The 25,323-nt window shown below is 45.4% G+C and overlaps 1 protein-coding gene across 1 annotated transcript in view; it reads left to right on the forward strand.

Moving 5' to 3' along the window:
- The window catches only part of AKNAD1 (AKNA domain containing 1), a 443,510-nt gene that overhangs the window by 342,608 nt on the left and 75,579 nt on the right, over positions 1-25,323 (forward strand). Inside the window, exon 17 of the mRNA XM_078673402.1 lies at positions 7,370-7,514. Coding sequence (XP_078529528.1) covers positions 7,370-7,514 — 145 coding nt within the window. The remainder of the gene's footprint in view (positions 1-7,369; positions 7,515-25,323) is intronic.

Here is a 25,323-nt window from a genome sequence, read left to right on the forward strand (position 1 = left end):
GTACCCCCTCGTGGCACCGTGTAGGCGCCGCCAGGTGTCCACCCAATTGAGACCCCGTGCCATGTCCAGAAGTTTAGTAGAGGGGCCCACAACCCCACCGCTCCCCGGGCGAAACCTATTTATATAGCTGTCCATACCATCGTTCCAATCACCTCCTACGATTTGTAGAGCATAGGGAATGTCTGCCCACACCCCAAACATTTTTTCAACCAGCGACCATTGCAGAGGGGGCGGGGCATAAACACTCCCTAACACCAGCGGTTCCTCACCTAGGGTACCCTTGATGATGATATAGCGGCCCTGTGCATCAGCCCATTGCGCTGAGTGTACATAAGGGATCCTGTGATGTATGAGGATAGCCACTCCCCTAGAGCCTCTCATAAAGCCCGCGTGAAACACCTGGTGATACCCATACCGCTGTAGGCATAGTAATGTTGTGCCCATTAGGTGTGTTTCTTGGAGTAGTAGGACATCTGCGCCTGCCCTCTTAGTCTGCCGTAGTACTGCCCCCCTCTTGATCTTATCCAGGACACCTCGGACATTCCAACTGAGGACCCTAAGAGTGCTCCTGGACCCCTGTGTTCTATGCTCAGAGTCAGCCATTAGGGGACATCGAATGTGAACGCCCAGTCATTAGGCCCTGTCTGCGCACACAAATCTACATTCCTGACTCCCACGTGACCATGCGAACCCTCCCCCCAACAACAGTCCCCAACCCCAAACTCTAACAACCCCCCTCTCCCACTGCCCACACCCCCCCCCATACCTCAGAAACGTTGAAGTATCTGTCGTGGCATAGCAGACACCCAACCCCCAATGGGAGGCCGGGGGCCGTCTACTCCAATGGATCCCCATCAACTCTCCCCAACCCCTCAGTCACCCTCAACCCACCCGCACCTAGGGGAGCCAACCGCCCAGACCTCCCCCCCCCCTCCCTGCTCCCTAGCGCTCCTCTAATCTCGTGTGCCATGGAATCGGCTCCCACGGAGCCACCTAACCGCACAACTGGACCAACCTGTGGGAATAGAAGGAGACATATATACACCAATACAGAACAGAACATTCGTAGCAGACACCGCCATCAGGTTCCGTAGACTCGACTGTCAGGTGCCCCCTTTCCCCTCTCGGATGCACTCCCGGATGTTGAACGCTGCCGAGACCGGGACCTCCAATTGCCCTTTCGCCGAGTCCCTCGAGAGGCCCGTGGCTGCGTCCCGCTCTGAGAAGAGTCCGTCTCCAACCCCGGAGGTGTGTGCGCCCTGATTGGTACTGTCTCGTCTGTCAAATAAAACAGAACTGGAGGTCGTTTCCTGCTACCGTGGGACACGCTGGTATCTTTTCCAGTCTCTGTACTTTATAAAGCTGTGCGGAGTAACAGAAAGCTGTGCGGAGTAACCAAAGGCTGTCTGAAGTAACCGAAGGCTGTGGCCCACCGGGCCAGGGATATCAGAAGCTGTAGAAGTGAGTGACATTAGCATAAGTCCATCACTCCCGTAGCACACTACAGCTTGCACCCCCCTCCGTGAGCACTGGTTTTAGATTCCCATTCAATTGCCTCCGACTTTACACGGTATCGTATGTCACATTCTGCAAATCCTTGTCATAGATATAATAAAAAGGGGCAAAGCAGAGTACGGAGCTGCTGTCGTATACGTTTGTGTGTGTGTTTGGGGTAAATGTGTCTTTAATTGTATACCTGGTTGTGTTGGTGTGTTTCAGGAGTTGTTGGTGTGGGTTTCTATTTGCGTGGGTGCAAGTGTTCGTGCGTTGGGTGGCATCTGTTTGTGGGGGTTGGTAGGTGCGGATCAGGAGGATGAGGGGCGCTCTCGGGGGTGCCTGAGGTGAGTTGGTGTCTGTGTGTGTCTGGGTGCCACGTGGGGTATCTGGGGTTGTTGAGGTGGGTTTTTGTTTGCGTGTCTACTTGCGTGCATCGGTTGGTGTCTGCTTGTGGGGGTCAGTAGGTGCGGATAAGGGGCGCTCTGGGGTGGAGGGCGCCTGGATGTGAGTTGGTGTCTGTTAGATCTGGGGGCCTCTAGTTGGCAGAAGTAGGTACCAATGTCCAAATAGGGACCCTTGCTTCTAGTCAGGGTAAGAAGGATACACTCTTTAGATAACCCCTGCTCACCCCCTTGGTAGCTTGGCAAGAGCAGTCAGGATTATCAAAGGCAATGGGTAAAGTATTTTTACCAACACTCACAGTAACACAGGGAAAACGCCACAAATGGACTCCACAACAGATTAGAAAAATAGAAGTATTTAATCTAAACTAAACAAGACCAAAACAACAAAAATCCAACATATACAGTTCAAGAATTTGGTTTCAAAAGAGTTCGTAAGGTTGTGTTAAAATAATCAACAGTTGCGTCACGTTTTAGCCAACTGTACCTTTAGATGCGACAAAAGTTCCAAGTGAAAGCTGCAGTGTTGAAAACCAAGTGATGCGTCACTCCTGAGACCCTGGGGAGGCGATGCGACAACCCAGCTGGACGTAGCGGGCGTGTTGTGATGACTCCGGTCTGTATGGGGAGGGATGCGATACCTTGTATGGATTCTGGTGCGCAAGTTTCGTAGGAAGCGTCTCGCAAAGGGTACGATGCGATGATCTTCGGGACGGCGACGATCTCAGGTGCGGCGGCGATGCGCGGGGCAGCGTCGATCTTCTCCTCTCGCGGCCCCTCAATGCGATGGCTCTGCAACGACTCTCGCAGCGACATTATGATGGGGTCCGCAAGCAGGAGGTGCGATGATCTCACCCAGGGACTACAGGCTCTGCGACGATACTCGCAGCGATGGTACTTTTCCCGCACTGGAGCGATGTGTTCCGCAAGCAAAGGATGCGTCGGTCTTGCAGAGGCAAGAGGTGCTGCGACGATCTCGATCTTCGCGGCGGCGGGAATTTCCTTGCACTGACGGGGATGCCCTCCGCAATCGAGCGATGCGTGAAACTTGGTCGAAAGACTCCGTTTCTTCTTGTCCAGCTTCCCAGCCAACAGATCTAACTTCCAGAGGCACCACAATTGGCCCAAGTACTCTAGGAAGGACAGAACTCTCTCAATAGAGTTCAGGGGGAAGCTGGGGGTGAAGTCCTTTTGTTCCTGGGACTTCTTAACAGGGAGCCAGCTCAACTCAGGCCCTTGGAGATCACTTCAAGCAAGGGGACACAGCACAAAGCAAAGTCCTTCCCCTTTCCTTGGCAGCAAAGCAACTGCAGGTCAGCCCACAAACACACAGCAGGACAGTCCTTCTTCTTCATTCTTCCAGCTTTCTCCGTGGCAGAGGTTCCTTCTTGATTCCAGGATGATCTAATTTTCTGTAGTCTGGGGTCCTATATTTATACCCCTAAAAGTCTTTGTTCCCTTTGTGCAGGAGGGCTCTGAGCCCGGTCTGAACCAGTTCTGGGTGTTCCTTGAGCACTTTGTTTTCCTGGCTTCTCCTTTCCTTTCAGAGAGAGGGGCAGGGTCGTCAGCCGCCCAGCAGGAGGTGGAGCTAGCATTGTGGAAGGCAGGCACAGCCCTATTCAGGCCCAGGTTCTACCCCCACCCACCACTCTAGATGCAGATGGAGCTATTCAGCCCAGGGATGGCCCACTCAGCCTCTGGGAGCAATCCAGCCCCTGCCACTCACAAACCAGATAGTCAATTCACATACAGGCCAAGGCACACAGAAAGGTCAGACAAGAGAACAACAACTTTCTAAAAGTGCTGTTCTCAAACACAGTATTTAAAAACCACCTTTCCTAAAAGATGTGTTATTAAATTCTGAGTTCAGGGATACCAGACTTTTATGTCCTATCTTGCTCCTATGGGAAGATATGCAGGTAACCACTGTACACAGCATTCCCCATGATAGCCTATGGGCAAGATAGCCTTACAATAGTGAAAAATGAAAATGGCTGTAATTCACTACCAGAGCATGTCATCTGCACTAGTATATGCTCTACCTTTCACATACACTGCACCCTGCCCAAGGGGGTAACTTGGGCCTTCCATAGGGCTGACCAATGTGTACAGAAAGGGAAGGGTTAGGCCTGGTCAGTGGAGACACTGGCCAGGTTGACATGGCAGTTCACAGACTGCCCACACGCACTGCGGTGGCAGGCCTGAGACACCATTTTAGGGCTACTCATGTGGGTGGCACAATCAGTGCTGCAGGCCCACTAGTAGCATTTGTATCACCAGCTCTGGCACACTCAGTGCACTTTACTAGGGACTTCTTGGTGATACAAATATACCAATCATGGATAACCAATTCAAATAACAATGTACTCAGGCAGCACTTGCACTTTGACACTGATCAGCAGTGGCAAAGTGCCCAAAGCACCTAAACCAGCAAAAACGAAATCCAGCACAGCATCAAAAATACAGGCGGTAAAGGCAAAAAGACAGGGGAAACCACACCAAAGATGCCAGGTCTAACAGTGTCCCTGTGTGTCTGGGTGCATCGGTGTCTGGGGTTGTTGGTGTGGGTTTTTATTTGTGTCTGCGTGCGTTCGTCAGTTGGTGTCTGTGTTTGTGGGAGTCGGTATGTGAGGATGAGGGGCACTCTCGGGGGCGCAGAGCCTGGATGTGAGGTGTTGTCCATGCGTATCTGGGTGCGTGTGTGTGGGGGGTTGTTGGGATGGGTTTGTATTTGTGTATCTGCGTGCGTGCGTCGGATGGGTGGAAGTTGGTATGTGTGGATGAGGGGCACTCTCGGGGGCGCGGAGCCTGGATGCCACGGTTGTCCGCGGATAGGGAGGGCCGTGCACTTTTGAGTTCATGCCGCAGTTATCTCTTTGATACACCCCGCCTTCACAGTACTATCAGCATGGAATAGGACAAAAAAAAGTGGAAATACTGCTGGGTGAAGCTTCGCCAGCAAACCGGAGGAGGACGTTGAACTTTGAAGTTCTGTGACATAATAAGGGATGCTGCTACTCCCTCGCGCGTCTGAGCCCCACAGTCTGGTTTGAGCTATCTAATCCACCCGCCCGTTGCCACGTTTTCTTTTTTTTTCTGCCCTCCCTCCTCTTTCTCCCGCTCTTTTTTTCACGCACCATCCTCTCTGGCTCTGTCACTTTTCTGTACCCCCTCTCTCTCTTGCGTTCTCTCTCTCGCCCTTTGTCACACATTAGCCCACCCCCCCTCTTTCTTTCCTACCCTCTGCCTCACTATCGTCTCTTCATTCCATTTCTCCTGTGCTCTTGTTTCGCTGCCACCTGTTGCATGGTGACGGAGCAGGTACACAACTGATACACACACCGGGGATTTGCTTGTGTGGTCGTCTCCCTTCTGCCATATCGCTCTCTCTCACACACCATCTGTACTTAGAATGCACTAATCTGTTGGTGACATGATGTCAACTTTCTGTGACACCAATATGTTACTGAAAGGATTGTGAGCATCCTGATAAGTATTCTGCGTCATTTAACAGGCGACTAAAGGTATTGATCGTTATCCTCCTAATTACTAGACAGAGACGTTTTAAGGCATGGGCAACTGGGCTCTGGCCCTGGGCCACATCCTTTTAGAGGGGCCAACTGATAGATCCTGTTCTGTTCTCCACAAAGTCCTGCCCGATGACCGTTAATTATTCTTAAACATAGATTATTTTATTTTATTTTAATTTTATTTTATATTCTTCTATAGCGCCTGAATAGACCCCCGAAGGGGTATCTCCGCGCTTTGCCAGAAAGAGCGTAGCTTCAAATGGTCTGTGGTCAGATAAGATTGTACAGTTTAACAGGGAGAGATCAATTACTGGAGAATAGGTGCGTTTTTAAGGTCTTTGGAAATGTCAGATGACTGGTGAGTGATTAAATACCACTTTCGTTTAGTTTATTTTTTAATACAGGTAATGTGTGGGAGCCGTTTACAGACAATATACCATCGAAATGTTTTTTTTTTTAACACCATGCAACAGCCATAAAAAAGTTCCTTTTAGAGTGAAACAGGAACTTACATTTGAGATATTGCAGTGGGTCACAGATTATTTGCATAATATCAATGAGCTGCTGCTATATTACAATATTGAAAACACACATCTCTAATCTTGAATATTAGATAGAAACATATTTAGAATTTAGACTAGTGTGCCACTGCAGTGTCAGTGACTTAGACAAAGACAACGTGAAACAAGCATTTGCAATGCAATAGGTCTTGCATTTACGCGAGATTTCGAGCTATTGGCATTGTAAATGGCAATGCCTTATTTTATGTTTTGGTTTTTAAAACATAAATAAAAAGCATTGTCTTCTCAGACAGCGCGCTATGCAATGCAATAGGACATTGCCATTTACAATGTCAGTAGTTCAAAATAATGTCATTGCGAGACCTATTACATTGTAAATGCTTGTTGAATTTTACCAGCTATCTCTTGAGGAAGGAATTATCTCTAAAGTCACTAATATGATTCATGTATCCACCCGTGGGACTGTTTCAGAATTCCTCAGGGGTAAGCTACTAAAATACACCCCAGTGGTGCTATGGGGTTAGCTTAATATTGCTTCAGGTTCCCAGTATTTATAGAGAAAGAACAGTGATGGGTTTACTTGATCCCTACACCAGAAAGCAGCGCACCCTTTCTACAACTTTCTGGACAATCTCCGACTTTTGACACCTAATAAAAAACAAGTAACGTTTTATTTTCAATATCTTTCTCTTATTGAATTGCAACAGATTGAAGCTGTGCAAATATTAGTGTCAATAAATATATCAATGGGTAACTGTGATTTATAAATAATGGAAAATAGATAAACAACACATCTCATATCTCATTCTACTGTTCCACAGATCATAGTTGCAGAGAATTGATCACAAACCCATCATATCTCTTAGACATTTAATTTTTTTAAAGTTGCATGAATGTTAGTTAGGAATAATTCACTTTAGAAATGATTTGATCACCAAAGGTAACACTATTAATGCGCAGACACATCCTTTGACAGCTTCTAGGTACTTTCATTAATTAAAAATGGAAGGGTACTCTTCCAGTACCAATCCTGTCGTAGACAGCGATCCCCTATGCACAAAGCTGGGAGGCGGTGTGTCTCTTTCTTAAATCAGTCTTGTTAGAGCACCAGCACAGGGAATGACACACACCAATCATAGTAGATATGGCTCTTCCCTTTGTTTTCCCGCTTGTGCACTGGAGTGTAGAAAATGTGGCTCCTGTGCAACATTGCAAGAAAAATATTTTAATTTGGGCATCGGTTTCTAGCGCATATCTGTTGCTTTAATGCTGTTCTATTATGTGAAAGAAGACTTCTCCTAAAGGTGACAGGCAAACACACAAATACAACAATGTTAGGAGTGCCTGAAAGAGGCAAGTTTCATTTAATGCATAAATGAGGCACTGCAGTGATATAAGAATATAATCTTTTGCCTTTCAGAAATAACTTCGCAATTCCAAAAACCTACTATTCGGGGATATATGATACAATTATGTTATCTCCACGTCATCTATCAAAAGGAATTTATGGAAGCAGATCATTGTTTGATATTGGACAGAACAATTTCGAAAACATGAATTCACTGGTAAGAATTTGCAAATAAAGTTCTACTTTCCTTCTACATTGAGGCAGCAAGTGTCTAAATGTAAACCCCCCAACAGGTAACAATAGTAAATGAGGCTAGCTAATAAAAAACGGAATACATGGGAGGTCTTACTACTGTTGCCAGAAAGCATATGGGGTAATGATATATCCACCCACAGAACTCTCAAAATACTACATTTAAAAGAGATTGGGCAGTAATTGACAAGAATTGGATGGGGGACATGTTAGGAGTGCCATCTAGAGGATTCTGTACTGGTATGACCACTAAGATGAGGTATAGAGCCAGATGTACGAAGTGATTTTGCATGCGCAAACGGGTTTGCGACCCTGTTTGCACATTCAAAATCACTGCTGTCATGTACAATTCTTAATAGCGAGTCGGAATTTGTTTGTGAATCGCTATTTAGGAATTGCGAGTCGCAATTAGGAAGGGGCGTTCCCTTCCTAATTGCGTCTGCAATTCTATGTACGAATGTTTTGTGACCGCAATTGCGGTCGCAAAACACTTGCAAATTACCACCCTCTTAAAGAGGGTGGTAATGGGGTCATAAAAAGGAAGGGGCCCCCAGGGGACCCCTTCCCCTTTGCAAACGCAGTGGAAAATAATTTTTTAAGGGCAGGCAGTGGGCCTTTATTTATTGAATAGTGGTTCACTGCTGTGACCAAAAATTAATTTAATGAATAAGATTTAAATGATTCCTATGAGGATAAATTGTGAACTTGTGTATTATACCCAGTCCTCTTGGGATTATTGGATGGCTCTATTATATTTAATAGTACTGATCCACATCGTCAAGCCATCTTCTACTACATTAGTGAGTGGCCTGAACTGGCAGTTAAAATCACCGCCAACTATTAAAGTAATAGCAGGGTCAAGGGTTAGAATAAACTGCCTAAGTTGGTTGATAACTCCAGACTCCTTTCCACCTGGAGTTGGCCGTGAGTAAATGTTTATTAGGGCCGTTTGACTGCTATCTGGAAGTGTGAGAAGAACACACTGCACATCTAGTGAATCTGTGGGAATCATCACTGCCTGTGCACCCAGGTGAATACCTACCCAGGTGCTAAGACCCCCCGAGGGTCTGCCCCTACCCCTCGAGATTGCCGGTGTGTTGAAGATTGAAAACCCACTCCTCAGGATATCCCCCAGTGGCCCAGGTCTCTTGAAATAGGCAGACATCATTCTTTCCCACGAATGTGCCCCACTCTGGACACAGCAATTTATTTTTAATCCCAGCCACATTCCACGAGAGAATTCTAATAGATTCCTGTGTCTTCCCCGCCCCAGTTGCATACTGTTCCATGTTAGGACAATCCACAGTGTTGTTTCCACTCAGGATGCGGACCGCCTCCTCTGGCTCACCTTCGAGAGTCCCGGCAACATCCAGCAGGGAGGCTGGGGAACCAACATCCTCCTGGGTTATTAATTGGAGGGTTCGAATCGGTTCTTTTAGCTCCCCCACCCCAATTTGGGAATGGACTAGATTGAAACTGCCACCTCGGACAGTCAAATCCTCAGCAGTATTCCAGCTCAAGATGAGGCCCCTTACTTTCAACTCTCTTTCGTGAGTCCCACCCACATCCATCAGAGAAGCTAGGCGACTAGCGGCCCCCAAGGTTGTTGGTTGGGGAACAGCAGGAACCACACTTATCCTGTGGTCCTCGCTAATTCCCCCCAATCCCACACACCCTGGGGCCTTAGCAGTTATCTGCCACCCCTGTGAACTGACTACGTTGGTGGAACACACACAGCTGTCAGGACGCGCATGGACGACAACAGTGCCCTGCACAGCGACGAAGGAAAGTTGAGATGGACAAGTGATTGGCTGTCAGTCTAGCTGGTCCAAGACACTAAATCTATTACTCAGGGAAAGCAAGTCACTTCTAGGGATATTAGTGTTGTTACCTGTTCGGGCACCATGAGGCACCCGAGCCCTAAAACCCCAGAGATCACCGCCTCCCCAGGTTTGATGTCCTCCAGAGCCACTAGAGGTAGGGTAGAAATAAGTCAGGGGGAGACTTTGAATTTCTGTGCCAGGATTAGGTGAAGCCCAATTTTTTATATAATCCGCCACCCGACTATTCCTGAAATTAATAACTACACAGTCACCCCCTATACTTTTCACCCTAGTCCCTACCCAATCCACACGTCGAGCAAAAAGAATTTCACTGAATACGTGCGGGGGTAATGGCCTGTTAAGATTCAGCCAGTGAATGCACTTGTTATTAAGGTCCTAAACAAAAACTCCTCCTGATTTTGACAACAAGACTTATAATGCTATCCTACCCTAGGCAGAGATTGCACAAGTCGGGAAATCAGTCTAGGCGTGGGTTACCAAATTTACAACTTAATCAATTGCAGATCAGTATTGACATGAACAAATATTGTAAACACAAAGTTAAAAATGTCATTCATTTATTAACCCCTTCGCTGCTAGGCCTTTTCCCCTCCTGTGCTAAGGCTTTTTTTGGCGTTTTGGAGTAGTGCGCGCTCAGGCCCTTGTAACTTTTTGACCATATAAGGTATCCACGCCAAAGTTGCGTCCTTTTCTTCCAACATCATGTGGATTCTAAAGGCGCCCAGGGTTTGTGGATTCCCTTGGAGGGGTCCCAGAAATTAACCAAAATATAGTGATTTTTTAGTTTTTTTCAGAAAAATGGAAAAAACGGGCTGCAAATGAAAGCCTCTGGGTTTTTCCCTGAATATGGTATCAAAAAAGGGTTTGTGGGGCTGAAATCTCCATTTTCTCAGCTTTTAGGGAATGACAGTCTTTTGTCAGAGAACCGAAATTTTTCACTCAGTTTTGGCATTTTTCTGGGACATAGCCTATTTTTGCTATTTTTAGAGCTTTCCACCTCCTTCCAGTTAATGGTAGAAATGAGTTTGAAAGCAATAATGGATCCTGGAAAGCTTTACATTTTCAAAAAGTAGACAACATTCTGAATTCAGAAAGGGGTCATTTGTCTAAATCCATGAAGGTTTCGTTATAGAAACTAACAGTTAGATATTGGAATAATTGAAAATTTGTTGAAAAAAAACAGCCTTTTGTCTCAACGTTTTCACCTATAACTTTTTCTAAGTTTGACAGCTCTTGGTAAGCAATATACCGTTACATCCGTTAGACCTTCCTGGTTGTGGGGATATATAGGACTTGTAGTTTCACCAAGAACCCGACGAACCCAGATCCAAAAACTGAGCAGCAACTTGCAATGGTATTTTTTCATTTACTGGGTATAGAGTACTTTGTCTTGGAAAATGTATACATGGAATAATCTGTATGAAAGACACCTATGTATTTCTGAATTGGGTACAAATTATAGAGTTCAGAAACAGTATATAATTGCACATTTTCAAAATTGGGAATACTCATACTAGCATGAGAATTATTGGTCATTTTTCAAAAAGAATTTTTTTTTTACACAATGTCTTTCATTGAAAGGGAGAAATGCATGAAAGCTCAATTGGTAATAACAGTTGATTTACAAATCTGAATTACCCCAAGTGTCCCGATAAAAACGGTACCTCACTTGTGTGGGTCGGCCTTGTGCCTGCGACAGGAAACGGCATAAAATGCAACATGGTCACACCTAAATTTTGCAGTTACAAATTGACCCTTTTTTGGCAAAGTGCCTACCTGTAGTTTTTGCACCCTAGCTCTGCCGGCACCTAGGGAAACCTATCAAACCTATACATTTTAGAAAAGTAGACACCCAGGGGAATTCAGGATGGGGTGACTCGACTGTCTACCACCAGGTTTTGTTACCCAGAATCCCTTGCAAAGCTAAGATTGTGACAAAAAAAACACATTTTCCTCACATTTCTGTGGTGGAAAGTTCTGGAATCTGCGTGGATCAACAAATTTCCACCCACCCAGCGTTTCCTCAGGTCTCCCGATAAAAACGGTACCTCACTTGTGTGGGTCGGCCTTGTGCCTACGACAGGAAACGGCACAAATTGCAACGTGGTCGCACCTCAATTTCCCAGTGAAATCTTGCGCTCTTTGGACAAAGAGACTACCTTTTGTTTTTGAGCCCTAGCTCAGCCAGCACCTAGGGAAACCTAGCAAACCTATACATTTTTGAAAACTAGACACCCAGGGGAATTCAGGATGGGGTGACTCGTCTGCCTACCCCCAGGTTTTGTTACCCAGAATCCCTTGCAAACCTAAAAATTTGACAAGAAAAACACATTTTCGTCACATTTCTGTGGTGGAAAGTTCTGGATTCTGCGTGGATCCACAAAATTCCACCCACCCAGCGTTCCCCTAGGTCTCCTGAAAAAAATGGTACCTTACTTGCGTGGATAGACATAGTGGCTGCAACAGGAAACGGTTCAAATCGTACGGTGGTGAATTTACATTACCCTATTGCAAAACGACCTTGATTTTGGGGGGGGGGGGATCTGAGTTTGTGGCCCGGGGCTCGGTGGTATTCTTTGCAAAGTAGCAAACCCAAACAGTTCTGAAAACTAGACACCCGGGGGAGCCCAGGGAGGTATGGCATGCGTGGGTCCCCCAATGTTTTCCTACCCAGAACTCCTTGCAAACTTTAAAATTAGGTAAAAATAGCACTTTTCCAAACTTTTTGGTGTGGGATCGCTGTGCCGGCAAAAATGTCCTACCACCCTGCGTTCCCCTTGTTCTCCCGAGTAAAAGGATACCTCACTTGTGTGGGTGCCCCAAAGCAGAACACGCCAAAAATGAATTTTGAAAAAAGTAGTATTTAGTCGTATTTAAGTTTTACAAATTAAGCCCCCCAGCCTGAGTCACATGCCTTGGGCCCACCCACACAAGTGAGGTATCATTTTACTCGGGAGAACAAGGGAAACGCTGGGTGGTAGGACATTTGTGCCGGCAGCGAGATCCCACCCAAAAAAGTAGGGAAAAGTGGGTTTTTTGACCAAAATTTAAGGTTTGCAGGGGTTTCTGGGTAGGAAAACATTGGGGGACCCACGCATGCCATACCTCCCTGGACTCCCCTGGGTGTCTAGTTCTCAGAACTGGTTGGGTTTGGTAGTTTGCAAAGATGCCCGCCAAGCCCCGGGCCAAAAGCTCAGGTGACCCCCTCAAAAAATAAGATTGTTTGGCTAAAGGAAATTGTTTGGTCTCCACAGTAAGAATTGGGCCTTTTCCTAAAGCAGCCACTATGCCTACCCCCGCAAGTGAGGTACCATTTTTATCGGGAGACCTTGGGGAACGCTGGGTGGGAGGTAATTTGTGTGTGCCCAGTGATGCCACGCTTTCCCACAGTAAAACGTGTGAAAAAACTGAACAACAATCACAATAAGGGACAAGGTACACCCTACTGCAGAAAGAGAAAAAAAACAATTATTACTGCACACCCATCTAATCCGCAAGCACACACACATACTGGTTAGATTTGGCACGAGGGTGAGTGATGATTCAGTACATACAATTGGATACGCAAGTAATTTCATCAAAAATGAGTATAATTGAAAGTATGATAAACTGAACCTCTGACTCACAGCTCGTGAGCTGTAAAGCCACGTCAAGGCACCAACCTCTTTACAGGCCATTCATACACCTTTCGTACTCGTGACACATACAAAACATTCACACCGCCAGCCGCGGACCCATCACATTTCAACACTCACACCAGCAAACAGCGCCATTCAAGGGCCCATCACTTTCACATGCCCACATTTCTGACACTGCAACTACACAAAATGATGGACTGTGTGGAGTGTCACTCAACTAGCAGTGTGTGTAGTGACCAACAGAAAGTAACTACTCACACACCGCCTGCCGAGCGCCAGTCCACCCACACCACCATCCAAGCACCAGACCATGCACACCGCCAGCCAAACACCACTCAGCGCACACCGACAGCCAAGTACCACTCCACACACACCACCAGCCAAGCATCACTCCACGCACACCACCAGCCAAGCGCCACTCCACAAACACAACCCAAGCCAAGCACCACTCCGTGCACAGACAGCCAAGTACCACTCCACGCACACCGTCCAGCCAAGCGCCACTCCACACACACCGCCAGCCAAGCACCACTCCACACACACCGCCAGCCAAGCACCACTCCGTGCACAGACAGCCAAGTACCACTACATGCACACCACCAGCCAAGCGCCCCTCCACACACACCACCAGCCAAGCGCCACTCCACAAACACAACACCAGCCAAGCACCACTCCGTGCACAGACAGCCAAGTCCCACTCCACGCACACCACCAGCCAAGCGCCACTCCACACACACGAGCAGCCAAGCGCAACTCCACACACACCGCCAGCCAAGCACCACTCCACGAACACCACCAGCCAAAGACAAATCCAAACACAACACCAGGCAAGCGCAAGAGCACGCACACCGCCAACCAAACACCAGACCACGCACACCGCCAGTCAAGCACCAGTCCGCAGACACCGCCAGACAAGCACCAGTCCACAGACACCGGCAGCCAAGCGCCAAACCATGCACACAGTCAGACAATGGACACTACACGCAAACCAACATAATACTTTAGTTTTTTTTAAAATAAAAGAGAAACAAAAACAAATTGCAAATTGATACAAATCTACTAACTCGACAACTAAATCTAAAAAGACTACACAAATACAAACTTACAAACTGAACAATACGTTTTACAGAATAAAGACCAACCAGTTCACTTTACCACTCATTGATACTCCCAACAATTATTTTGCGTGTGGTACAATCTAAAACAAGCAGGTACACACAGCCCGGGGTTTGAAGGGCAGTCGGGGCAGTACATGCGAACCTCCTTCCGCAAACCTCTTCGCCAACAGACTCTACATCTCCGACTGGGAAAGTCTTTTGAGGTTGTAGGAGGAATTGTATCAGGAAAGTGGCGATCTTTCAATCTGGCAACATCCTCCACCACTCCAACTCTAGGAACACTTGCCTGTTCCACTAAAACAAGGCTGCCTATTACAGACTCCTGAAACTTTACAAAAGTTATCTTTGACTGGGGACAAGATTTCTGGAACACAATAAAAGCATTAAAGGTTGCCAAGTGGAAAAGATGGATAGCCAACTTCTTGTACCAAATGTAAGCCTTACGAAGAGCAGCATACGGTTCCAACCACCCATGTACTTATTGTAGTCCAGTATGCACACAGGTTTGCGCACTTCTGCAACCTGACCTCAAACAGTCCGCGGTTCAGTGCTTTAATCATGTATTGTAGTCAACATGTAGACATCTCTCCTGTCTGAAAACTTCACAGCTAGAAGCTCCTCACAACGCAATGCACTGCACTGTCCCCGAGCAAGCTTTCGACAAACAAGTTATTTTGGGAAACCTTTACGGTTTGAGCAAATTGTGCCACAAGCAACAGTGTCCACTTTGGCCAATTCCCTGAACAACCGCACACCAGTGTAGAAGTTAGCGACATACAAATGATGGCCTTTGTTAAACAATCCACGACCAAGTTCCCACACAATTTTCTCAGTCACTCCAAAAGTCGACGGACAACCAGGGGGGTTAATCCTGGATTCCTTACCAGTGTACACCCTGAAATTAGAGACATATCCAGTCTCACTGTCACACAGCATATACAGTTTGATTCCATAGCGTGCCCTCTTACTAGGAATGTATTGCCGAAATACCGAGCGGCCCTTGAACAACAGCAAAGACTCATCCACTGCAATTTCTTTCCCAGGATAAAAGATCTCAGAAAATCGATCAACCAAATGATCAATGACAGGCCGAATCTTGAAAAGACAGTCACAATCAGGGTGATCTCGTGGCAAAGCAAGACTATTGTCAACAAAATGCATCATCCGCAGCAGAAGCAAATACCTATCACGACTCATGACTGCCGGAAATATAGCTGTTGCCATCAAGGGACTAGTAGACCAATATGAAGCCATTGATGGTTTCCTAAGCAAGCCCATCAAAAAAGTTAAACCCAAAAACTTTTTCATCTCCTCCAAATTTGTGGGAGTCCACCGGGTAGCGCTAGCGTGGGGCTTAAGGCTGGCACTGTTCACCCTCAAAAAATGTTCAGCATACAAATTAGTCTGCTCTACAATCTCTGCCAAAAACACATCATCCATAAACAACTTGAAAAAATCAATAGGCAAAAAGTTTTCAGTGTTCACCCTACACCCTGGAACACCAGTAAATTCAGGCAATGCCGGCTGCACCATGCCTGGTGCAACCCAGAGGTCAGAACTTTCATCGTCAAGTCTTGCTGCCGCAGGCCGCCGCCCAGCTGCCTCTTGTCTCACTACACCAACTGGAAGTCTAGCAGCCCCAGGCTGCAGCCCAGATGTCTCTTGCCGCACTATTGGCACAGCAATGTCCTCCCCAACCACAACCACAGCAATGTCCTCCCCAACCACAGGCACATCATCCACACCAAAAGTAGCTTCATCAGCACTCAAAGTGTCTTCATCATCAGATGAAGCCATGTGTAGAGAAAACTCACTACCTGAATCTTCACCTCCCACCTCTGGCTCAGAATCAGAGTCAGACTCTGGACCATGGTCAGAGGAAGAATCAAAAAGCATTCCAACAACTTGCTGAGCAGTAATCCGGCGGCTAGCCATTATCCTTACAAATAAAGGAGTCTGCACAAACAACTCAACAACCCCAACACTGCGCAAAGTAAGATAAAAAATGTAAGACTTTTTCACAACAAACTATATTTAGAAAAAATATACAATTCACTTACAAGACACAACTACACTCACCAGCACCTACTCTGCAAAGACACAGCAAATAGGCAACAATATCCCACTAGAAAGAAGAAAAAAAACTTACATCTACAGAAGGACACATCAAAAATAAATGCAAAACATGTTTTACAATCACAACAAACAGAAACAAAACATACTCGTATTACTACACACTTTGCAAAATAAACAATTACATTACAATTGAACAAAAAAAAGGTCTCTTATCAAACACATGCAACTACAGAAACAGCAGAACAACAGAACCACCAGTAACAGATCCGCACACTGCAACAATCTAAAGAGAAAAAAAAACAATACACATTAGAAGAAACAAAAACAACACACATTACAACAGGCTATGTCACAGGGTATGTCACAAATGGGGTGTCTGTCCCCAAGGGGGTAAGATTTTAAATCATTATAAACGTGGGCCCCCTGGAAGCAACCCTACGGGGGACAGAGAGGCCAAATAAAGACACGGCAGAACATACTGAAAACAAATGGGCCCAAGGAAGCAACCCTTGGCCAAGGGGTCGCTCCCTATAAAAAAAAATAACCCTGGAGTCTAGTGGGCTTTTCTATTCCCCCCCCCCCCTGGGTCCAGAAACGGTAAAAAAACCAGCCAATCTGCCCCCGGGGGGGGGCAGAAAAGTCTATAAAAAAATTAGGGCCACTAGGAAGCGACCCTTCCCCAAGGGGTCGCTTCCTTTTCAAATCCAAACAAATCCCTGGTGACTAGTGGGCTTTTCTGCCCCCCCTGGGTGCAGATCAGCCAACAAAAACGCCGATCTGCCCCAGGGGGGGCAGAAAAGTCTGAAAAATATTACATCCCCCTATGGAAGCGACCCTTGCCCAAGGGGTCGCTTCCTTTATAAATATAAATCAATCCCTGGTGTCTAGTGGGCTTTTCTGCCCCCCCGGGTCCAGATGTGGCCCAAAAAAACGGCCGATCTGCCCCCAGGGGGGGCAGAAAAGTCTAAAAAAATATTAGGGCCACTAGGAAGCGACCCTTCCCCAAGGGGTCGCTTCCTTTTCAAATAAAAAACAAATCCCTGGTGACTAGTGGGCTTTTCTGCTCCCCCTGGGTGCAGATCGGCCGAAAAAACAGCCGATCTGCCCCAGGGGGGGCAGAAAAGTCTGAAAAATATTTTATCCCCCTAAGGAAGCGACCCTTGCCCAAGGGGTCGCTTCCTTTATAAATAAAAATCAATCCCTGGTGTCTAGTGGGCTTTTCTGCCCCCCCTGGGTGGAGATCGGCCTAACAAAACGGCCGATCTGCCCCGGGGGGGGCAGAAAAGTCTGAAAATATTCATGCCTCAAAAAGGAAGCGACCCTTGCCCAAGGGGTCGCTTCCTCCACAAACAAATATGGCCAAATATCAATCCCTGGTGTCTAGTGGGCTTTTCTGCCCCCCCTGGGTGCAGATCGGCCAAAAAAAGGCCGATCTGCCCCAGGGGGGGCAGAAAAGTCTGAAAATCATTATAGCCCCCAAAGGAAGCGACCCTTGCCCAAGGGGTCGCTTCCTGCACACAAACAAACACACACACGCAATCCCTGGTGTCTAGTGGGGCATTCCTGGTGCACGATCGCGACGCTGAGCGCGATCGTGCACCAGGAATGCCCTGCATTGGGACATCAGGGGAGAGGAAACACAGTTTCCTCCCCCCCGATGCCTCAAGGCACCGAAAACCGGCCCCCCCGCCCCACCGGAGCACGAACCTCTTTGCTGGACGCGCTGGAAAGAAATGGCTTCCAGCGCTTCCTGATGACGTCGGCGCGCGCTGTGCGCGCTGACGTCACCAGGAGGCGTGGGGGTGCCAGAGAGTGGCAGCGGAAAGTCTTCCGCTGCCACCCCTGCAAAAAAACACAAGATCGCTGCACAGGGGGGGGGGGAGCGCCAGCGCTCCCCCCCAGGGCTGTACTGATGACGGAGCGGTTCCGTCATCAGCACAGCCCAACCGATGCTGATGACGAAACCGCTCCGTCATCAGCATGGAAGGGGTTAAAAGATTTTTTGTTAAAAACACTAATACATTATATCATATGTATTCTGCAGACAATTCTATGCACATTACTATAAAATGTTTTTCAACTCTATTAAAAACCAATTCCTAAATACTGCTACTAAGCGTTGTTGCATAAATCTCAATATACATCAGATTTCTCAAACATCCAGAGCTAACTATCTCATTCCATCACTGTACAACTTGTTTATTACATATAGAGAACAAACTGTCGACGCGGCGTTTCGGTGCCTCACACAATCTTGCACCTTCTTCAGGACTCGTTCATTAACATGGTATCTACAAAAAACATGTCACAATATATTCCAATTAGGTCCAATATTAGATCTGACAATTGCACATTGATTCATTTACATTCTACCTCTAATGCCCTACTATTTGGTAACCCCGCCTCAATGTGATCTGTATCTCGTCCTTGAGTCTCATGTTTTACTAAGATTCCCCATTTCTTAGTCTTCATGAAAAACAAGACTACCTGGCATATATATACCATTAATGCCAAGATAACGGTTCCTCAAATTACTTCATGGGACATAGTTGTTAACAAATTTAGTTGTGGGTACTTTAAACTTTGTCCTATCTTAATCATCAAAGTACCAACCCTAGAATACCATATATTCTTACCCAGGTATATATTTACTTCCTGGCACTCCCTTGTCACTTTTCGGAGTGGGTTGTCTTCAGCTATTATGCTATCAAACAGTATTGATGATGTGTCATCTTGTTTATTCTAGGAGAAAAACACAAGTGGGTCTTGTTTTTTAATACCCTAGGTCGTTGACATATTTCCTCAGTCATTTATCTGTGGTGTGCTACTGTTATTACCTTTAAAGTAGCTATGTATAATACACATCCAGGTTGATTAAAAAAGAGAGGGACCAACTTCAATCCTGTTGAGACATAAAAATCTATTTTTAATTTAAGAATTTTTATTTATATGGTTTCCCTCCACTCAATGTCAGTTCTTTCTTGCCACATCTTTTAACTCGGGGCCTTACCGGTCCTATCTCTTGATATCTTGTGATGATAGGAAGACGCCTCTGGGAGCTTACTGTTCACTGCTCTTCTCACACAATTAAATCTACAAAATAATTTGTAGTTTAAGATACTATAAATTTTAATTTTAAGTTTTTTTTCTTTTTATGAGTCAATTTACTCTGTCTAGGTGATCTTACCTTTGGTTAGTGCAAGAACCTGCTTTTAAACTTGAATTCCACCTTCTTATTTCTTTTAAATATGGAAACAAGGGCCACTATATTGCAGTTTTTGTGGATTGCCTGCCAACTGTGGAAAGACATAAAACAATGTCTAAAATGCTGTTAGTGCAGTGTCCTATGTCTAACACCACCCTTTCTCCAATTAATCTAACTAACCCAACCTTACTTGTTTAAAGTAGCTGAACTTCACGGCGTCTTCCTTCTCCACGTGTCTTCTGAGAGTGATTTCTTCTCTCAGTACGCCAGTTTAAATATACTCCCTAATTGGATAATTACTTTCATCTGGTCGCTTTGTGTGGGCCACCCACTGTATGCCGGGTGTTTGTGATCCCTAGCATCATTGAGTTAGTCCTCAATACATCCATGTATTGAGGACTAACTCAATGATGCAGAAATAGTTAAATATGCAAAGAAAGAGTTTCTTATAATAAGAAAAAAGTCGCCCGTATTTTAACACGTAAAATAGGGACTACTTGAGTAATCAACGACGGGTGCTCTTATACCCCGTTAATGAATTAACAGCTTAACATTAATAATAATAATTGGAATGCCAACAGACACGCACATAATAATAACAGTGCGATACAGGAGGATTTAAATATAAAAAGTGATCGAGCGGAATTCCAATTGAAAATTAAACACACTACAAGATGGCGGCCGTGCTAGGGATCACAAACACCCGGCATACAGTGGGCGGCCCACACAAAGCGACCAGATGAAAGTAATTATCCAATTAGGGAGTATATTTAAACTGGCGTACTGAGAGAAGAAATAACTCTCAGAAGACAAGTGGAGCAGGAAGACGCCGTGCAGTTCAGCTACTTTAAACAAGTAAGGTTGGGTTAGTTAGATTAATTGGAGAAAGGGTGGTGTTAGACATAGGACACTGCACTAACAGCATTTTAGACATTGTTTTATGTCTTTCCACAGTTGGCAGGCAATCCACAAAAACTGCAATATAGTGGCCCTTGTTTCCATATTTAAAAGAAATAAGAAGGTGGAATTCAAGTTTAAAAGCAGGTTCTTGCACTAACCAAAGGTAAGATCACCTAGACAGAATAAATTGACATATAAAAAGAAAAAAAACTTAAAATTAAAATTTATAGTATCTTAAACTACAAATTATTTTGTAGATTTAATTGTGTGAGAAGAGCAGTGAACAGTAAGCTCCCAGAGGCGTCTTCCTATCATCACAAGATATCAAGAGATAGGACCGGTAAGGCCCCGAGTTAAAAGATGGGGCAAGAAAGAACTGACATTGAGTGGAGGGAAACCATATAAATAAAAATTCTTAAATTAAAAATAAATTTTTATGTCTCAACAGGATTGAAGTTGGTCCCTCTCTTTTTTAATCAACCTGGATGTGTATTAAACATAGCTACTTTAAAGGTAATAACAGTAGCACACCACAGATAAATGACTGAGGAAATATGTCAACGACCTAGGGTATTGAAAAACAAGATCCACTTGTGTTTTTCTCCTAGAATAAACAAGATGACACATCATCAATACTGTTTGATAGCATAACAGCTGAAGACAACCCACTCCGAAAAGTGACAAGGGAGTGCCAGGAAGGAAATATATACCTGGGTAAGAATATATAGTGTTCTAGGGTTGGTACTTTGATGATTAAGATAGGACAAAGTTTAAAGTACCCACAACTAAATTTGTTAACAACTATGTCCCATGAAGTAATTTGAGGACACGTTATCTTGGCATTAATGGTATATATATATGCCAGGTAGTCTTGTTTTTCATGAAGACTAAGAAATGGGGAATCTTAGTAAAACATGAGACTCAAAGACGAGATACAGATCACATTGAGGCGGGGTTACCAAATAGTAGGGCATTAGAGGTAGAATGTAAATGAATCAATGTGCAATTGTCAGATCTAATATTGGACCTAATTGGAATATATTGTGACATGTTTTTTGTAGATACCATGTTAATGTACAAGTCCTGAAGAAGGTGCAAGATTGTGTGAGGCACCGAAACGCCGCGTCGACAGTTTGTTCTCTATGTGTAATAAACAAGTTGTACAGTGATGGAATGAGATAGTTAGCTCTGTATGTTTGAGAAATCTGATGTATATTGAGATTTATGCAACAACGCTTAGTAGCAGTATTTAGGAATTGGTTTTTAATAGAGTTGAAAAACATTTTATAGTAATGTGCATAGAATTGTCTGCAGAATACATATGATATAATGTATTAGTGTTTTTAACGAAAACAAATTAATAAATGAATGAAATGTTTAACTTTGTGTTTGCAATATTTGTTCATGTCAATACTGATCTGCAATTGATTAAGTTGTAAATTTGGTAACCCACGCCTAGACTGATTTCCCGACTTGTGCAATCTCTGCCTAGGGTAGGATAGCATTATAAGTCTTGTTGTCAAAATCAGGAGAAGGAGTTTTTGTTTATGATTGTTGACCCAATCCTTTTCCTGACAAAAGGGTAGCTCCCTCCTCATTTATTGCTTGTTCTTAAGGTCTCCATAATCCTCCCTATTCCCCCTATCCAATAATGGGACCCCGGCAAGAAATATTACATATGGGGCACACTCAGGGGGAAGATCTAGGAAGGTTTGTTCGGTAGATGGGGGAATCACAAAAGTTACTCCTAACGGATGTAGCTTGGGAATTGAGGAACCCTCCGCCCCCCTGGTTTTTGGATCTATTCCTCTCTCGACTATTATTTACAGTGTTCTCCCTGGGCTGAACCACCTGTCCCTCACCCGGCACACTTTGGGAATTTGGATTGGCTAAATTAGACATTGGAGGTATCACAGAAGGGTGACAGGGTACTCTGTCACACTCCTGTGGTCTCCCAATAATGACATTAGCATCAATTGGTCGAGGAACTGCCCCCACCCCTGTGACAGCTGAATACTGGTGTTCCAGGCGTAAGAGTCTGTTTTCGATATCATTGAGTCTGTCATTGAGAGGAAGGCAAGTCTTAATAATGATGGTTTCCATTCTAAACCAGAAATCCTCTCCGGGTTCTATGGGGCGGACAACTTCGGCATCTGGTGGAGTCTTTGACACATGGTCATATTGCTGATCGGTGGCTGGGCTGCCACTTGGTGAAAGCATATGTCCAGCCCCTGCATTGTTATGTTTCTGCATTTAGGCTTTCTTCCTATTTATAGAGGCACCTCCACGCTTCCTTTTCAAAGCTAGTGTGGGAGCCTCCTCACCCGTCTTTAAACTAGTTGCAGAACGAGTCTGAAGTTTCAAGGGAGGCGGGCGCAAAGACTCATGAATTTGAGCGGAGGCACACTGGACAGTAGGCGCACCATCCACACTAGCTGATGAATCCGGGGGTTCTATTTCTATTTGGACCTGATGGGAACCCTCATTCCCATCCCCCAGGGAAGTATTACCGGAGGATCCTTGCTGGTTAGGCGATGATACCTGTGCCAAACGGCCAAGAGATGAGCCTTTGTCGAAAATAGGGTCCAGGAAGAGCCTCCTTTCAGTAATATCTATTTGGTGTGCCAGCATGGAGGATGCCCTGGTAAGGAATTGGTCGAGAGTACCTGCAAACGACCCACCTGGGATCGACTTTCTCCCTTTTCCCACCTTAGAGGACGACATTGCAAGGAATTTTATTACAGCAGTGAATCCTTAAAGCAAATGAAATAAGCCCACTAGCGGGAAAACCAGTCGGTAAAAGCAAACCAGATATCTTTAGACTGACCTTGACTTTCCTTGGACAGCAGGCGAAAGAGAGTGGCCCCGTCCCGTCCTCGTTCGGCCTTGAACGGGCTTAAACGGACCCGCCCTTGACCCAGGCTTGGCCCGGCGTGCGCCCGCGCGCGTCCCGCGGAGCGGGTAGAAGAGTCAGTTATATACAGATGATGGGAGGGGCCATTAAGCCTCAGGTGTCAGAGGCACAGGGCTGCTGGGACACGTAGTCCTCGCGGGGGTCTTGCGGCAGTGAGGGTTTGGCAATCTCCCTCTATTGCACCCAGAATCCCAGCCTCGATGTCCTCACTGGAAGCAGGTTGGGCAGTTGAAAGAGAAAAACGGCAGCAACAACCCACGGTGAGATCCTCCTGAGGATGCAGCACACCATCTACCTTTTTGTCATTACAGTGTTTTAGTGGCCCATCAGTCTCGTTCAAACAGCTTGCCATGTGTTCCAAACCTACTGCTAAGTCAGTTAGTTGCTTTACCTAAAGATGGGTTCCTAAAGAACAATTTTTCTATCATAGGATTACTGAAGGTGCATTGCACCACTCAGATCCTCCTAAATTCTACAAACTCATGTTGATAACCTCTTCAAAGCTGATACAAAGCGTATGTCTTCTTTTCTTCTTTGAGCCCCTGAAAAAAACTTGTGGCGTTCCAAAGAAAACATTCACCTCGGCTGTGAGCTGCTTTTCCAGCATTGATAATGAAATGTAATATGTGTGCCCAGGTTCTCCTTCTCTGTTACCTAATGATATTTCAGGCGAATTCTCATATAACCTTCTACCTTTCGCCCCTAGGTTGCGCAACAATATATCTTCGTGCCTTAAAGGTGTAAATGTATGTTATAAATAAGTCCCTCCACTGTTCATGGATCTGTTGGCTCTCCAGGATTTGTTTGAAAGTTAGGTGGTTTTGAAATGTTTTGGGCAGCCATGTTGGACCTTCTTGATCTCCACCTTCCCAGTAAGCCGATTAAAGTAAAAAAGTATAACAACATGATAAAATAATTAGCTAATTAAAACTAATTTTACTAATATAATAAATTAATGCAGCAGAGCTATGCTTCCAGTATTCCCGATGCAGTTCTAATAAAAACTGTTTCCAATTTCAGTCACAGTACCAGCGACTATTCTTTTCAGCCGCCTTACCATAATATTCTCATTTTTATATTTTTTGCACTACGTTCCTCTGTCTGAACCCCTGTGCATCTCCCTACAGTCTGAATAGCTTCTGTTCAAACTTGACTTCACAGCATGAGCACACAGGACACGCTTTTCACAATCTTTCAGATGCTCACCTGTCATGTCAAAAAAGCACGCAACTGCAGTTGGGAATTATTCTCCAAGCTTACAGTGCCCATCTGTTGATCTAATCATCAACACAAGTTACTGTTTGTAAGTCGAGTTGCCAAATCTGCCAATCGGGAACCCAGAAATCAATACTTAATCTACGGATGATGGTCTCAGGTTGAACTGCTCACCACCAGTGTAAAGATGAAACTGAAGTGTTGGCACTCCAATTGAGAAGCTAAATCTCAACATTGTATATACAAAAAAAATTCTGACATGCTACTAGCACTACAAAACAGGGAGTGAAGAATGACATTACCACACTACAGTGCTTGATGTGTAACATAATGAGTGCAGGTGCCCAAAGCTCTACAGAAAAGCCCACGGCAGGCGCTATTATGTGTTGTTGGTGGTGCGCTGAATACCAAGGCTGCATAGTCTTGCATCCACCCCAGGCCTAGTTCAGCCACAGCCAGACACTCTCTGCCACTTTATCTCACTCTTGCCGCTACTTGCTTTTACCCTTTGTGACGGTTTTTCAGTCTTTCTCATCCTCTTTCTCTCACCCTTTGTGTGCTTCTCACTCTCTTGCTATGGAGCAATGTCTGAAGAGGAAAAATAAGTGATGGTCTCCCAAAATGAGTGCTGGTGGCCCCCACGGCAACCACGGGCTCAGATTAAACACTGCACACAGTCCCACGTATGGGACCGAGCCTTCCCCTGCCCAGAATTGAGAAAGGCTCCGCCTGAAACGATGACCACTTCCAAAAGTGTCATGCCACCTAGACTTGGGGTTTGCGTAGAGTTATCAGACCTGGTGGCCTGGTGTTTGCATGTGACCTATGGACCGCTGGGGATAAACCTAAACAAAAATGGTAAGA

This window comes from Lissotriton helveticus, chromosome 1_2 (genome assembly GCF_964261635.1).
Source record: "Lissotriton helveticus chromosome 1_2, aLisHel1.1, whole genome shotgun sequence".
Taxonomy (NCBI): domain Eukaryota; kingdom Metazoa; phylum Chordata; class Amphibia; order Caudata; family Salamandridae; genus Lissotriton; species Lissotriton helveticus.